This window comes from Asterias amurensis, chromosome 5 (assembly GCF_032118995.1).
Source record: "Asterias amurensis chromosome 5, ASM3211899v1".
In the NCBI taxonomy this organism is placed as follows: Eukaryota; Metazoa; Echinodermata; class Asteroidea; order Forcipulatida; family Asteriidae; genus Asterias; species Asterias amurensis.
In genome coordinates this window covers 25,115,375-25,132,979 of record NC_092652.1, presented here as the reverse complement: position 1 = coordinate 25,132,979, position 17,605 = coordinate 25,115,375, and the positions used below count along the sequence as shown (strand labels likewise).

General features: G+C 39.1%; 2 protein-coding genes across 3 annotated transcripts in view; both read left to right on the top strand.

Moving 5' to 3' along the window:
* LOC139937871 (atrial natriuretic peptide receptor 3-like) overlaps nucleotides 1-6,350 on the top strand; it is a 167,877-nt gene extending 161,527 nt beyond the window's left edge. The window contains exon 2 of the mRNA XM_071933243.1: nucleotides 6,226-6,350. Within this exon, the coding sequence (XP_071789344.1) occupies nucleotides 6,226-6,248 (23 nt within the window). The 3' untranslated portion in view covers nucleotides 6,249-6,350. The remainder of the gene's footprint in view (nucleotides 1-6,225) is intronic.
* LOC139937870 (atrial natriuretic peptide receptor 1-like) overlaps nucleotides 1-17,605 on the top strand; it is a 386,766-nt gene that overhangs the window by 172,692 nt on the left and 196,469 nt on the right. The window contains exon 1 of one of the 2 annotated variants that reach the window (XM_071933238.1): nucleotides 14,630-16,116. The exons of the other annotated variant lie outside the window; for it this stretch is intronic. Within the exon in view, the coding sequence (XP_071789339.1) occupies nucleotides 15,363-16,116 (754 nt within the window). The 5' untranslated portion in view covers nucleotides 14,630-15,362. Of the gene's footprint in view, nucleotides 1-14,629; nucleotides 16,117-17,605 lie in introns of those variants that run through there. 2 annotated transcript variants of the gene reach the window in all.

Here is a 17,605-nt window from a genome sequence, read left to right as displayed (position 1 = left end):
ATGTGTACAAGCTCTCGATTTTCAAAACAATCGAAACGAAGAACTTTATCATTTGAAACCGTGTCTAATTTATTTACAGGCACATGGCCAACCTTGGTACATGTCAAACACCGGTATTCTCTCTTGGTTTATCCCAACAGAATGCCAAACAAACACAGTTGGTCATCGAGATTGAAAGAGAACAATGAAAGAATACACCCTTGCTGCTCAATTAATTTGTGTGCTCTGAGATGCATAATAAAAGCCTTCAGGCCTGAAGTCTTTAAATATTTGAGTGAGAAATTACTTCTTTCTCAAAAACTATGTTACTTCAGAGAGAGCCATTTCTCGTAATGTTTTATACCACCAACTCCTCTCCATTGCTCGTTTAACAATTACTGTGAGTAATTACAAATAGTGTCCAGTTCCTTTAAGTATCTAAAGAGCAGACTGCCAGCACAATCTTGGCATCGGATTTAATAATCTGTGAATAACCTTGCGGTAACGGCATACCTGTGTAATTACATATTATGTAATGATTGAACGTTACAATCATTAGCTATTGACAGGGTTCTAAAGGCCTTGGTGTAAATTTTATAATGAACTGTCAGCGGTAAAGGAGCAGCCACATTCTTCTGTTAAAGGCAACACTTTTGGTAATTACTAAAAAAAACTTACTTGGTTACTAGCAACGTAGAGCTGTTGATAGTATAAAACACTGTGAGAAACGGCTCCCTCTGAAGTAACATAGTTGTTGTTTTTTTAGAAAGAAGTAAAGGAGCAGCCACTTTTTTCAGTTAAAGGCACTAGACACTATTGGTAATTTATCAAAATAATTGTTAGCGTAAAAACGTACTCGGTTACTAGCAGTGGAGAGCTGTTGATTGTGAGAAACGGCTCCCTCTGAAGTAACGTAGTTTTCGAGAATGAAGTATAAATTCTCAGTAAAATATTTGAGTCGGTTTCGAGACCTCACGCATGAGTTCTCGAAATCAAGCATCTAAAAGCACACAACTTCGTGTGACAATGGTGTTTTTTCTACACAATATTTTGATTTGTCGTTAATATATGTCCTCTGATCTGTTGAAAAATATGATACTCCACCCATACACACCATATGACCTCATGAGTATGACCTCATTTTATGAATTCGTTTTATTACCATGACAACTTAAATTTAGTAGAATCTCCTATTTTTGCTTTATACATATATCCACTATGCCATACTTATCTGACCTGAATCGTAGTCCATTGAACAATTTCCCTTTGTACGATGCTATTCAAAGCCATTCAGTGATACACAGGGGAATAAATTTCATCAGGATCAAATAAAATTGAATTGAAAAAAAGGTGCAACTCTTTTAACTTTCGATTTGTATTCAGTACACGCCAGCCATTCAAATAGTCGCATCATTAGCTGCTCGCAAATCATCCATTAGTTCTCTGTGTGGTTTTATTAATAAAGCAAGTTATAATAATAATGAGATAAATGCGTTCGGCCTTTCTTCTGATTACATTTGCATAACAACACGACTTAACAAAACTAATGAAGACCCCTGTGTATAACGCAACCACAAAAGCCTGTAAAAATCTGCTGGTAACTTGCGATCCATTCCAGATTACCCCGTCCTTTGATGAAATGCACCCTGCCTGAGTAAAGAAAACATGGCATGTTGTTTCTCTTATAAAGTACATGTACATCTTGATTGGTTCGTTATAAACCTATTGCCATGGGACACAGTGCGAATAATGATAGCAATTTACTTTCGAATGTGATAAATGATACATTTGATATCATTCCATTCAGGTGAAACGAACTCAACTAACACAGGCATTGTAATGACACATAAACATTCAAAATCAGTGCGCGAAGTTAATAGTGCACAGCCTACTAGTGCTTTTTCGTTTTTTACGTTTTATCTGTTTGGCCATGCTAATGGATCTACTAATATAATTCCAATGTGTATTCCCAATGCGCATCGACCCTTGATCAGTCCGAATTAGCTTTGGTAATAATAAGATTGAAATGAGTAACAATAGACGTGTGGTATTTCACCCTCTATACCCAAACATAATCACTTTAATCCAATTTGTATCTTCTTGATTTGCCACACTGTCCAGTGGTTAATAAACTTCCCCATGGGTTTTACGTGTGCTGTTTCATCCTTGACGCCTACGTTGCATTTCCCATGCCATTCAAATGAGCATCCGTCTCTTTAAAGCGTGTATAGTATCTTATCGTCAGTCAAGTGAGAATAGAAGTTCTCTCTACTACTATATTACAGCCCAAGGGCTCTTACTTAGTCTTTTGTAGAATAACCAGATCCCCCTCCCGGGTTTCTCAAGCCTGCGACCTCCCGAGGTATTACTCTGTCGACAGGTTAATTCCTTCTTAATTTACTGCAATTGGGTGATGCAGTTCCACTCAATGGCTTTTTTTAATATGAGGTGATGTCAGAGTGTTTGGTCTCAGTTGAAATCTTCATCTTTCCTTTAAAGTCTTGTTGTGACCTTGTCACCGAGACGATCCTTCTGTAGATACCACGAAGCAAGGGTTGTATCATGTAGGAAGGTACCAGGGTTGCACTGTCATCTTCGTAACTAATGCGTGACTGTTGTTACTAAATCATTTGTAATGATTGTTACTAAATTATTACTGCTGTTACATGCCATTGGTGTCGTTACTATATCGTGACTGTTGTGACTGCCATGAGTACTGTTACTACACCGTTACTGTTACTGTCATTTTTTTAGTATCCCTTGTTACTATTTCGTGACCTGTTGTTACTGTCATAAGTACTGTTACTATATCGTTACGGTTACTGTCATTATTATCCCCTGTTACTACATCGTTATTATTGCTATGTCATTAGTATAGTTACTATACCGTTACTGTTGGTACTGTCATCATTACTTTTACTATATCGTAACTGGTGTTAATGGCGGTTACTATATCATTACTGTTGTTACTGTCATTCGTGTATCGTGACTGTTGTACTTCCATTAGTACTGTTACTATACCGTTACTGTTACTGTCATTTTTAGTACCCCTTGTTACTACATTGTTACTATTTTTATGTCATTGGTACAATTTTTACATATTTACTTCTGTTACTGTCATCGGTACGGTTCTATATCGTTACTTTTGTTACTGTCATAAGTAGGTCTGTTGTTAATGTTACTTTATCATTACTGTTGTTGCTGTCATTAGTATGGTTACATAATCAAAACTGTTGTTATTGTCACTAGTAAGACTACAATATCGTTACTGTTATTATTGTTATAAGTACTGTTACAACATCGTTACTTTTGTTACTGTCTTTTACTTCAAAAATACTTTGCAAATCGATGTTCCCTTGGGTAGGACTACTTTTAAATGTTCCTTGCTTCGGTGTTGTACATCGAAGACCTACGTTTTCGTTCAGGTCTCATACGCTCACTTGCATAGCTTGAAACAACTCTTGTTACTGTTGTTTTTCGTCTTTGTTTGACCATGGTTTGACGTAATACTTATTAAATGAAGATGCTCATCAACGACACCAACACAGGCCAAAAGGCAACATTGATTTTGCCCCAACCTCTGAAATAGCCCCCATTCAGCTGCCGTCCTTTTCATGTAGCCAACGGCATCCATTACGAGGCAGGTTCGCTCGATGCTCGAATGGAAAGGTTAGTCGCGCTGAACTTTTGTTGCGGTGATCTTTAAACTTGTAGATTCTGCTAAAACTGCTTCCTTGTTTTCATGGCACGAAACACTACCGCCACAATAAATGTGGCGTACAACCTGTGCACACACTACTACTGACTGATTATTTAAAATAAGGCCAGTCTATTTTATTTCCCTGTTTCGGTTTTATGCCGCTAGTTCATTTAGTATGGTGGGTTGTGCAACAATGGAGAATGCGCAGTGAAGCTCATATCATACAAGACACACACTGTGCATGGTTCGTTAGCTCGGTTCTATATATTTTTTTGTCTTCTTCTTTTTCGGCAGTCGTTTGAACTCATTGGAGATGTCTCTTAATGTAATTTGTGATTCGCCATAGTCATACACGTGCGTCGGATCCTACACATATTACCATTGGGACATACAATGACCTGCTCAGCTTATTAACATTATAGCATGACGTATACCATCCTGCATTCGAGCATGGAGGTACTACTCCAAAACAAACATGGAGTCGTTAATACGGAAAAAGGTTGTTAACCTTACATTTTCGAGAAACAGCAACCTAATAAAAATACAACAAGATGGCAAACTTGTAACTGTTTTGGTGAGTTCGTTTGATTGCTAAGCAACATTATACTTTCCACAATGTCCCTACAAGGTGCATTAAAACTCATGAAGCAATTAATCATACACTATAGGAGGCTAAGGGCTACAGGAAGCAGAATCTTGAGGATGCTTTAAGAAGAAGAAAAAATCAGGTTTTGTAGAATGACGGAGATCTGTCCATAGGCAGTGTGTCTCACCATCACTTGAACCCTTTCACCGTCAATAATGCACGCTTTATCACACTCTTTGCACTTATACAAGCTGCACTGACTTCAACTTGCGTCATTTATTTATGTCTTCTTTACCCTGGGAAAACTTCTCAATAAAACACTGTTTTTCAGAGGTGCACAAAAAGACTGTGAAGCTTTGCAATCATCAAATACAAAACCAAAAAGGAAAAACAACTATCCGTATACTTGAACTAGTTTTGGTCTTCAGGGTGAACATACTAAAAAGTTCTTAAAACATTCTCAATGCATAACCTTCTCAATGCCCTGATCTAATCGCATTCCTTAAAACTTTCTCATCACCCTTTGGAGTACACAAACAGTGTCTGTGAATGGTTTGTGTGGAGTGTTGGCTTTGTTCCAACGTATACTGCAGCTAAAATCGTCGAGACGGTGAAGTGTTGATTTGAAGCTGACTACATTTGTCAGACCAAAGAGGAAGGAAATACAATAAAATACATTTCCTTCCTCTATGGTCAAACTTACACATTGTTGATACAATAATCTGCCAAATTTTATAAGCTGGTTACAAGATTAAGTGCAGTGATACTTTAATAACTGACTGGGATCCTTGATGTATCATTCAACACTACACGTCTGCTCCTCCCAACCACTTCAACATACACACCACTACCACCGTCTAATGAATCCATCGAGCACATTTATCCCTTCCATCCATGATCCCCCCCCCCTCCCCCTGGTCACCATGATTAATGAATTCATGCTTGATACTGTATGGAAACATTATCCCGCTGGATACTCGAGTTCCACACTGTTGAAATATTCATTCAAATCTCTCCACACACAACAACCGATAAGGAAGACAGGAGGACGTAAAAGTTTCAAAGTGGATTTCCCAAGAATAGACACAGGTGGTTCACCACTTAGGGCTATGATGATTGATATGTAATGATATATCTCTTGTCATTTTACACCACCACATTTAGACTGCATGGGTGCCGTTTCAATAATCAGAATAAAGCACCCCCCTTCTCGAAGTTGATCTTTTCGATTAATAAAGAAGTAGTCTCTCCACTATAGTCTCCATGTCCAGACGTTTGTTAATAAGAAAAGACAGCCAGTGATTACATGCCATAGGACACGGTACATTAATAATCTTTTGTCTGGTTCCATTAGAGCATAAATAGTCTCCATGCGGAAAGCAATGCTTCGTATCTTTATTGACTAATATGCGTGTATATTCTGTTTCCCATAGCTCGCCATATAAAAATGATATTAATAGAAATGACCAGATGAAGGTCGCCAACTCAGAAGATCTGTTCTGACGACTCAGGAATTGGAAAAACAGAGAAACGCTCAAAAGGCTTGCGTTTTTACAATTTAATTTGGAAGAGTCGAACAATCATAATTGTCCCTGTCCTTTTGTTCGTGACATTTTTGTTTGAATGGATTTCCCTCGCTCAGCTTAGGGTTGTTCCCCAAGGCTGCTGAGAGACTGCGACGCTGTAAATTGAGAGCGAAACATTAAGTGTGGTACAAAATTAACGTAAAACGAACAGATTCAAAATAATTTATCTTCACGTGGCCTGTACAATTCCCATGCCCCTATCACTTATCCTGTATTTTATTTACAACATACAACTATCATATTTAATGTAGAGTTACAATGACATAATTTGTGGAGAATATAATTCAGAACAAGGTTACTACTGTCTTAATCCTCATTTGTGTGATTAAGCATGAGATTATTACTCACCATGTTTTCTATCTGCTATTCAAAAGTGGAGATACCACGCAAGAGGTAAAACCAATGATGACTTCAGCTGCCAACCCAATGACACTGCTCTTCAAGATACCCTGCCATCACATGACAAGAGTCTTCAACACTATCTACTTTCCTCCAGTAGACCTACATGCATGACAGAACTTCTGGAGAAACGTTCGATAGTATGTCTTAAAAAACATGGTATAAACATGAAAAAGGATATAATGTGCCTCTTTTAGCTATATTAGATTAACGTCACATTTCTGTTATCGCGATTTGATAGAGTATCCCATTATGACACAAATAAATTGTACCACACGATGCAGATCCATCTCTATATTATCAGTCATAGGTGAGGCATTTCAAACATCTGAGAGAGATTGGGTCGACCAATGCTGAAACCACAAGGATTTACAAACAGTATCCACAGCCTAGATCTTTGATACTATTGGCAAGCAGCTGGGTTTAAGGCCCATAAGCACTGTGCGTCATGTCATGTCCCAAGTGTATAGTATATATGAGTTAAACTCATGTGAGGCGATATCATGATGTGAACGTTGATTTTTACTTTGCACGCAAGTCCATGACAACCACACATCACCTGCGCGAACAACACCGAAAGATGTGTAATTTGCCGAGGTTTTCTCATCAAATATTAAGTATTTGTGGATTTTAGAAGGTGGCTTAATATGTAATCCTGTCATGTGGATTTGTAATTTCCCTTTTTTCCCCTCGCAGTTTAAACTCCTTCAAGGATGATGGCATCCCAGTTTGTTATTCGCAATATTACGCTCTTAACTTGAGTAAACATAATTAAAACTGTTTGGGAAAAACAGATTATTTTAATTTAAGTGTTTCACACAATTTACCGAGTGTTTATACATAACTTGTCTCGTCTACGTTTTCTTTTGATTTTTTTTTCTCTCTTTTTTTTTTTCTCTCTTTTTTTAGTGATAATTATTATTATTACTTATATTATTATTTTCTTTTTTTTGGGAGGGGGATTAATTGATCTGAAATTAGATTGCATGAATTGGTTTTGTCTAGCCCTTTATACAAACGGAAAACAATCTCATCAGAAGTGTTCTTATCTTCAATTGATTTCTTCCTTATCATCTTGATACGGTATGGTCAATTAGACCCACTGGGGGAAAGAAACTACCGGAGGAACTGGCTGGTATCAGCTGGTGACGATTGATTCGATGGTCTCGTGTTGAGGCTAGAGTTTTAAGAGGGGAAATATGATCATAATTAATTTGCTTTGTCTATCAAAACACCATCAGAATTTCAGCTCAGACCCACCTTCGTTTCAGGTCATTGCAAATTGATGAACTTTTATGGACGAGCTTCCCATTGAAGCGTGTACAGTCAAAGTCCATTTACCTTATACTGTTAATCATTCTCTCGTCATTGTTATAAGTGTATGGGTTGATGGTAAATACATTTAACCCAAATGCATTAAATATACATTCCGGAAAACAAGCAACGAAGCTCATGAAATATGATTTTTGAGTGACATGTTTCCTGGTGTTCGCTTTATAAGCACGTCACTCATAAATTATTCTGGTTTGTTGTCCGCCATCTTGGTATTGAGTCTGTAAGAGAATACCGATATTGTTACTGCTGCTGTTGGGAATTGCATGTTTGTTTAAGTCTTTTTTGCGGCCGGTGTCCGTTTCTGCAGCCGGCATTGTTGCTTCATGCATGCTTCAACTGACGATGCCGTTGCTATTGGCGACAGTGGTGGCGCTGAATTGTCGCTTAGTGTCGTAGTCATCAAGTTGTCATGGTGTTGCGATATGCGACCGTCGTCATTGTTTTTGGTTTTGTACACATTTTTGATTTGAGTCGTTAAGAGTTTCTTCTTAGTTTTGTGAAGCCATCAATCGCCAATCATCACCAACTTATCAGCCCAGATTTGTGTTGGATTTAAAAAGGAAGGAATAAAATCGCTCAAGCTTATTAAACTTATTGGTCATGCCGCCTTCTTCGACGTTACTTGTCGAAGAACTTCAGATTGATTATCACGGAGGAGTTAAGTAAAAGTGTTTTAATAATTCATACCGAAAATTAGTCAAAATGCAAGAGGCAGGCACCATGGAGGTGCACCATCAGCTGCAGAGAACATAATTTGCCATCATTGCCGTCGAAAATGTGTGAAAGGTAATTTTGGTGAAGGTGTTGAGGTGTTACTTGACTGTGATGGTGGTTTGCTTCAGTGGCGGGAAATACAGCGCGTAACCATGGTAGCGTATGTCCCATTATCGTTTAGTGTGATTCGATACATCTAGATCTCATTTATCAAAAATCTCTTGGAGAGGCCCGTAGGCTGGTACCCTTTAATGGTGTGGGATTTACCCCCAGACTTTGGGTAATTTAACGTTAGTACTTGACGTAACGTGATCTCTTCAACATTTCCAGCAGTGTTTCCATCACTTCTATGATGATTTGATGAGGGGGAGAATTTTGGCCCATTTGAACTGTAATTGGCCGTAGCTAGTCGTACTATTACTCTAGAAGGAATCGACGTCTAGTAGAAAATCTACGTGAGCAGTGTACACACTGCTTTGTTTGATAATCGTGCCTCGCGCGAGCCATCAGTCAGCCCGAGTGCGTGCTGAATTAGGCGTTTCGCGTTTGCCACTCATAATAGTTTGGCCGTCGCAACTACGTGTACGATGTTTGTGCTGGGATATTGCAAAAGACTGGCCCCAAGTGACTCTCATAACATGTCCTTTCCGCGCTAAGTCAATGTCCTCCTCTCTTCCATACATAATGTGCCTGTTTTGTCGCCTTGCCAAAGTTTCTTCCATTTCCTGTCAAGAATGACATTTTCATCTTTTGATTTGAGCTCTCCCCCCCCCCCATAATTCAAAACGTAGAGTACACACTCACTATTCGCTCTCCACGCGTCTATATGTATTTTGAAAGCGGTTTTTGTGTATCCTTTATATGAAGTGATTCAAAACATCGACACACGTCTGATCGCCTCACTGATATCAGTTCATCTGAAAGAAAAACTAGTCGTATTCCAACGTAGTGTACTTTCAGCACTTTCGCACCTTTTGATGTTCGCAACCGACCGCTCAAGCGTAAACCTTTCGGTTACAACGTACTACAAGTACTTCTACGAAAGTTATCTCCAAAAGAGATCCTTCGAGTTGATTCCCCCTGCCCCCCTCCCCACGGTCTCTATCTTCTCTCTCTCTCTCACCTTTCCTATAGTCTGCCATCATCCCAGACGACGACAGGAAAGTGCTGTGATGATAACTGTAAACACGCCGACATCAAAATAAAGACTGACGCCCAATCGATGTCCTGAAATCGATCGCTGGGATTCGTTCGGAGAAAAAAGGAAAAACGGACGTTAAAACACGGACTCCCCGTGCGCCCGTCACGGCAAGTACAAAAACAACACCATAGGGAGATGCTGCGATATGCACTGACGTGTTTTGAATAAATATACCTTTTGGTGGGGGAATAAACTTAGCGGTTGTTTGTGGATGTTGTTGTAGACTTTATAACAAAAATGATCTTTTTCCACTTTTTCTGGGTTTTATTTGTTCAGTTCAGATGATCTCGCTTATCACACGTGTCGTGGGATTTATCAGCCATTGTCATTACTGGTTGAACTGAATGGTGATTTTAATTGGGTAAATGCTGGCACGTGGTTTAACGGTTAACCTTTTGAAAAATGCCCATAGGCATGTGGACATTTAATGCAACCTAATAGAATTTGACAACATCAAGTCGAACCAGATTTATCGATTGAGCTTTTGGGGAAGTGTCACTTCAAATAGAAATAAACGTGTATGTCAAACCCAATTGTAAGGAACTAGGGCCCTTTCATCAAGGGGGTAACTCAAGAATATCAAGATTATATTTAAGATACAGTCCTCATAACAGGATTCAAAATGTCATTCCTGTCATAATGTTAAAGGAGGAATGAATTTGGAGGGCGAAATCCGTGCCGTCGCATATAAACAATAAGGAAATGTGCGTCCGATTCGCAATACATTCATCATGATGAAATCAAGCATTAACGTTTGATCCAACCTGAAAGGATTCAATGTAGGCGTTGTTATTTTTTTCCTGTATTTACTCCCGGCGAAATAAATATTATTTTTAACCCCTTCTTGTTTCTTTATCGTCTCATACATTGTCATTCATAAACACGTCAGGTGTTTTCGCACCTGTTTGAGTTTCCAATAATGATAACTTGACGCTTCGGTTTTGATGAGAGTCTGAAATATTTGGCGCTAACGAAACTGTATATTATGCACAACCTAATGCCGACGTCTGTAGATAAACCCTGATGTAATTTGGCGGGATTTCAAACTACTTCCCCACGAGCATGTCATTTCATGTTAGATGATTTGGAGCCTTAGCCACAAATAAATGTCTTTATAGTTCTGCTGGAATTCCTCACAGTGCCTCCAGCTATGCCATGCGTAACTGTATGAGACGAATATAAATTTAGTTTGTGAGGCTCCTGAAGAGTTTGTGAGGCTCCTGAGGACAGACAACAATAGTACAGAACAAATACTGCAGACTGGAGACAGAAAGTTTAGATTTCCTTCTGTCTTGGTTGGACCTGGTGTGTATTGCTTTCCGTAAGACCGTCTGCCTCATGGAAGTGAAAAGCATATAGAATACATATCACATACTGTATTATATATAGTATATACATACTGTATAATGACTGATGGGTTATATTCCCTTTTCACTGATTGTGGCCTAACTGTGGATCAGAAAAGCAAGCCCGAATGGCCCGTGAGGCAAGAGAAATGGAAAACGGCTTTTGTTCAGAGAGAGCTTCATGCCAGTCGCTCGCTGGCTCGCGCCCGGGTTGTGTGCTCAATTTTTTTCTTCAATTGCAACTGGCATGATAGGAGGAGACGGGGGAGCCAAAGGCACTGTTCGGGATGGCTTTGCTTTTTAGGGGAACCGACGAAAAAAGCCAGTCGTGATTGTCAATGAATCCTCTTCGGATAAAAAAATTCCGGCAGGGACGTATTTCATTAACTGTGTAAACTGCATTCAATCAGAAAGAATATCGTGCTCGCGGCTGCCACAGAATCCTTACACCATCACAAGCCATATGCTGATAGATAATGTGAGTGGCTGCCACAACCGCACGCTCACATTCATTCCTTCGAATTTATTTATTCAAATTTCAATCCAAGCATTTTGTAGTCACTGTTGACTCGAGCAACGGTACAGGAACCACAGCCCCTGATATCCACTGACAGACAAGACTGCAAGATTGTTATTCGCGAGTGATGCAATTTCTTTTCTTTTTTAGTTTGACTCTTTTTTTTAGCTGAAGAAATACTCAAGTGTTTTCAGTTTCCTTTTCTTTTTGTGTAACTTTAAGACGCTGAATATTTAACCTGTTTCCCTTTTTTCCTTAGTGTTGTCACAAATGGATATTTTAATTTGGATGTAGAGGCCAACATTGCCATTGGCACACAATGGTTTCTTTTGTCTGATTGTCACGGCCATTGTAGATTATATTTTCTTTTACCCGCGGGATGGCACAAGGATTGATGGTCATTCCATTAAACTAAAAAGGGAGCTTTGATTGAGTACCCCTTGGATGGGGCGGTTAGATTATTGGTAATCATTACAGAGAGTTTGATTGGAAACCCCCGTATGAACAATGGCTGATTCCAAAGGCTTTGTCAGTTGGATACATTTAGATAAAATCTGTATTGTGGTACAAATCGTTAAATTGTATCGAGCTTAGCGATACATAATCCGAAAGACATCGGATAAATAATGTTGGTTGTCAAAATATTGACTTAGAAAAAACACCAGTGCAAAGCTCGGGGAAAAAAAACATAAATGGCAGAAAACATAATTATTTTAAAGTTGATAAGAATTTATAATTTATTTTAAAGCTTATCTGTACTTAAATTAAAAAAATATTGACTTTAGTGACAAGCTGGGGAAAGAAGCACTTTAACAATTCAGAGAACATATTTAAACGATTATTTTGGATTTACTTTTAAAGGCAGTGATGGACACTATTGGTATTTACTCAAAATAATTATTAGCATAAAACCTTTCTTGGTAACGAGTATGGGGAGAGGTGGATAGTATAAACAGTGTGAGAAACGGCTCCCTTTGAAGTAAATGTAGTTTTCGAGAAAGAAGTAATTTTCCACGAATTATTCATTATTATCTTGCAACTTCGACGACAGATTGTGCTCAAATTTTCACAGGTTGCATATGTTGAGATACACCAAGTGAGAAGGCTAGTCTTTGACAATTACCAATAGTGTCTAATGTCTTTAAAGATAACCTTTACTAAATGACTATACCCATAAATACAACAGCGATTATTATGATTATGATATCTCATACATATTTAAATTTAGATCATTCATGTTAAACTTGACGTACGTTTTGACCGTCAATGAAACTGGGATCAATGGTTGTATTGTTATTAAGGTAAGGTCATAGCTTAAAAATACTCCACTATTAATGCCTGAAAAATCTTACTCAGTGAGAAGCACTGCAGCTGTTGAAATTATAAACTATTTTGAGAAAAGATTCCCTTTAAAAGTGACAATGGTTTGAATAATGTTTCACCCCGAACAATTGAATCATAGAAACGATTCATGCGTGAGTCAATTCTCAGATTTCGGTTTGTTGGTGTTAATGCGTGAATGCTGGTGCCAGAGCTTCGGTTGGTATCCACTGTCACCTCCCTAAACGTGGATGGATTTGAAGTGTCAGGTTTTTTTGTTTGTTGTTTTCTCATCAAAGCAACCCTGAATTCAGCTGACACTTTCACATGTGAATTTTTCATGTATCTAATTTCGCCTACAAATCTACATTGACAAAAACCAATCTCTGACCCCCACTTTGGGGTTTCACAAAACACAGAAAAACTGTATCTAAGATGAACAATTAGGTCTATACAGTCGCGGAATAAAACTTAACAAACTGACTGTATTTTAGCAACCAGTTATGTTTATAGATTGATCGTCGTACTTGACGCTCTTGAAACTTGAAACTAGCTGGTCACAAAATTATTTCATAAAAGGTGTTTGACCGTTCACAATGATTGCACTGAATGCACATATTATCACACAATGCTTTTTATTACGACAGCTTGTTCCTCCAGGCGTTATTAGTATTGATTCAATAATATTGGTATTATAAGCGTCCTTTGCTTTCGCATTTTGCTCATTTGCAGCGATTTCTGGAAAGTTCAGACATATGGTAAAATAATATTTAATTAATATTTATTTAATATTGTAACTGTTTATAACTGTTTGAATAGATAATAATACCATGCGGTGATGTGGGGCCTATTCGTCCGTTAACGGTAATTTAAAGTTATTCGATACACGTACTCAAATACCAAGTTGAATTATGCAGATCTCATACTTAGTATATGTATTATGGAATCATGAAATATACACCCATAATATTAAAATAGTCTCTCCGGATACCCATTACTATTGTTTGAATGTTTAAACTGTACTTAAACCTACGTGCAACTGTGAAGTTGTTTGTCAATTGCAATTGTAAGGAGCATCATGTTAACCATTTGAAAGAGTATGCCCATGATTACCGCAGTGTGGCTGTAGTGTCTTAAGACCCTAAGCAAGAATCAATGCACGAATGAACCCCCTTCTCAACCCTTCTCAACCCCAATTAAAAACAGAACCTAGCTATCTCTCGAGTCTCACACCCTCAAGTTGTTCTCCACACGTAATCGTTAATAAATCAAAAGGTTGCATGGCGGGGGGAAAGAGAGGGAACACCCCGACCGTCGACTAGTTAAAAATGACTCCAATTAAAAAATGGCAAGCTCGGCGCTAATCGGCATTCAGCAGTCCGTGTTGTGCCGCTATTTGGCTTTGGGCAGACCACGGGATCATATGTAGGGATTGGATACTGGCCTTAGCTCAAACCATCATCGTGAAACACACCATTATTATTTAGTGTAATATAATCAAACTAAGCACCTCTTAACCCGCGACGCTGCTCTGCTACAAGCTACTACTAAAACGTTTATTGAATTAGACGAAAACATAGAAGGAGAGCAATAAGAATCGTATGGCGTGGCGAGGTATGTAATATTCATAGCAGAACGATATCGCTGTAATTGATGGGTTTTCGAAATTTATTACCAACCGCAGTAGATGGGAGATTATGGTTTCAACCCCCTTTTCTCTCGGGATTATTGTCTGTTCTTTTAGCGTTGGCACAGTTCACTTTAGGATCTATTGTGTTGCTTTTTTGAGACCAACGCGCCTGCGCGCCAAAAACAAGGGTCATCCACTGGCTCTGAGCAATGAGTGATCAGAGCGACTGTGGGAGAGAGGGAAGAGATCGCCGGGCAAGGTCTACAATTCTACATGTTTTTTCCTCAACTGCAAAGTGGAATGTTGCGTTTGGCCAGGGGACACGAGCCGATGTAGTCATACGGTGAAGAACAATCTGCTTATTAAAGAGCGTGCGTCTCTCTGCCTCTGAACGGACGGACAGCGAGCGAGCTGAAACGCCTGTATAAACCATTCAGGAACTTGCTCTTCAAGGGGCAATCCCACATCCTCTCCCAAGACGCAGGGTGCTTGCTACAAGGACTTTAAGGTGTCTTTGCAGGTCGGCCGGGCACAAGGCCAACCGTTTACGTTGTTGTGGATGAGAAGCGTGTTCCAGCCGCAGTGTTCCGGTCTATATCATGCATGCGTGTTTTGTAGACAGATGAGCATCTAACTTTTGAGCAGCACTGCCTCACACTGTACGCTGACCGACGACTGCATCACATGGATAACGGGGAGGACTATCAGATCTATCATAATCATACGGGGACACAGTTCCGTGACCGGATGAGGACACCCAACAGTTTATCAACACAGTGATCACACAGTTGAGTGGACCTACAATACACTACAGAAAAAAAACACCACTGCGTCTAAAACTCGTTCAGTGACTCTGGACCAGTTTCTGTTTACATAGCTATTGGAACTCGGCCTGGGGACTCCAACTATTGTAACATATTTCTTTTATACTTAATAAACCCTGCAGATCGACTGACAAGTGTTTTTTATTTGAATGGATGGAGATAGCGAGCGTTCGCCATTTTGAAGGGTCTGAGTGCTTCACTGTCCTCATTTGAGAAAAAACAAAAATGGAAATTAATTTCGTCAATGCCCTGCTTGGGCTGCTGTTTTTAATTATGTCAACTATGATTGGAGCTACTTCGTCGCTATGTGTGGTGGAGAATGATACCAAAAATGGAAAGGACCTAACGATCGCCGTCTTACTGCCTCGCTATCCATGCCGGGGATTGCAAGTACACTATCCGTTCTTCCTGCAGATGGCGGGGCCCGCCATTTCGATAGCTTTAAAAAGTGTGGAATCTACGTTCCTATCCGAAAGGGATGTTAAACTCAAAATGATCGACACCGAATGTGAATTAGCAAGTGCACAGTTTTCCATGATAGACCTTATGTTCAACGATACCGTACATGTAGTGTTAGGACCGGGTATGGAGTATGTGGTCTCGGCCGTAGGTCGACTCCTCGCTAAGTGGGGGATCCCACAGATCACGGCCGGTGGACTGGCCGCCGGGTTCATGACGAACGGCAAGAGAGCGAACGACTATTCTACGCTGACGCGAGTCCAAGGACCTTACAAGAAAATGGCCGGGTTCACCTCCCGCTACTTCTCAAATATGGGCTGGAATCATTCCATAATGATATTCTTCGACAATGAGAAGGTCACGAGCGACTGTAGATTTGGAGTTGGTCCTATTTATAATCTGAATTTAAAAGCTGGTTTAACTGGAACATCCTACAAACAGATCGACGGTAAAGAAGAAGACTTTACTTATCAACAGACAAAGGATCTCTTACTGAATACGATCAGACCGGTTTCAAGAGGTAAAACCCTTTCCCTTTTCTTTTTTCCGATTTCAATCCTTATAATAGACAAAGTATACCTTTGGTTTGTGTGACCGTTCGATTGTTTTCATCATACATAAATATAGAAATATACAACAAAGCTCAAAACTGTGAAAATTTCATTTCTAAAGTTGGTCTCGTTTATGAGATATCGTCGAAAATTCGGAGCGAAAATGCTCATGCAGGAAAATTAATCCTTAAAAGGAATACTCAGTCTGAAAAGCGTTACAATAGTAATGCTTCTCATATTCCAATTTCGGGGCATAACAAACGAATTGTTTTTACACCACATTACTCGGGAAGTGAAACATTTCTCAAAATGTTTTTACTTTCGAAAGCTGGCAATAGTTGGTATTGCCCTGAGTTTTATGATTTCATAACGAATACTTTCCCTTTAAACATAATTAAACAAATAAAATGAACAAAATCACGGAAAATTATATGCGACAAGGGCATAGCACTAGCAAGTTTCAGAGTGATTATTATTTTTTTATTTTTTTTTCAAATTTCAGAGAACATGCTCATACAGTTGTAGCTTATTATCTAAATGGGCTTCAAAGGTCTCCTTAAAACATCGAATACGGTCCCATTTTACAAAAAGATCATGCTGTCATTTAGGTTCACAGCACACTGCAAAAACTGGGGTGCTAAAATTTAAACCATGTAAACATGGGTTTTGTCACATTGTAGATGCCCAAGGGGGAACCAAAATGACTATCATGAATAACAACACTAATGTAATTGTGAACTTGTGTTATTATAACACCCTATGGCGTAATTTTTGATTACTTCGGTATCTATATTTATGTGGCAACACCAATGGTGTCAATTTTAAACACCCCGTCGTTTGCACTGCGCGGACAACATTCCAAAAATGTGTTTCGTGACTAGTTGGAAAAACAACATTCTTGCTTACGAAAAAGCTATCTTAAAAACATGTGTTTATTTGGATCAGTTTATCTTAAATGTCTACCATGCATTGCGATGGACAGAGAACCCCTTCTCTGTCCTCAAAGCTGCATCATTTAGAACACTTAATTGTCCATTGAACATTGGATAGCAACATTACAGTGCTTATTGCACGGTGAATATTGTGTTTATCTTAAGCAAACATTTATCGATTCATACGTTTTGAACTATAACCCAAACTGGATACAAATCAGTGTATTATGTACCCTTTCTGCAAACATGCTTTATTGAATCGAGGCCTCCCCTCCACTCCACCCTAAACAATCAAGATGTTTTAAGCTTGCATAAATATTGTTGTCACCAGGGCTTCGTATAGCTTCAAATCCCTACAGGCGAAGCAGTCCCGTTTCTTATAGCATGTGTGCTCCCCGCTCCCAAACACGCTGTTAAAGATGTCTGTATTTATGAGTCCGGTGTCGTGGCAGTTCGGTCAAAACTCGAGCTGCCTCGGGGGGAATTTATGCTCCCCAACGGACTGGCTGTTATTAAACAATTATAA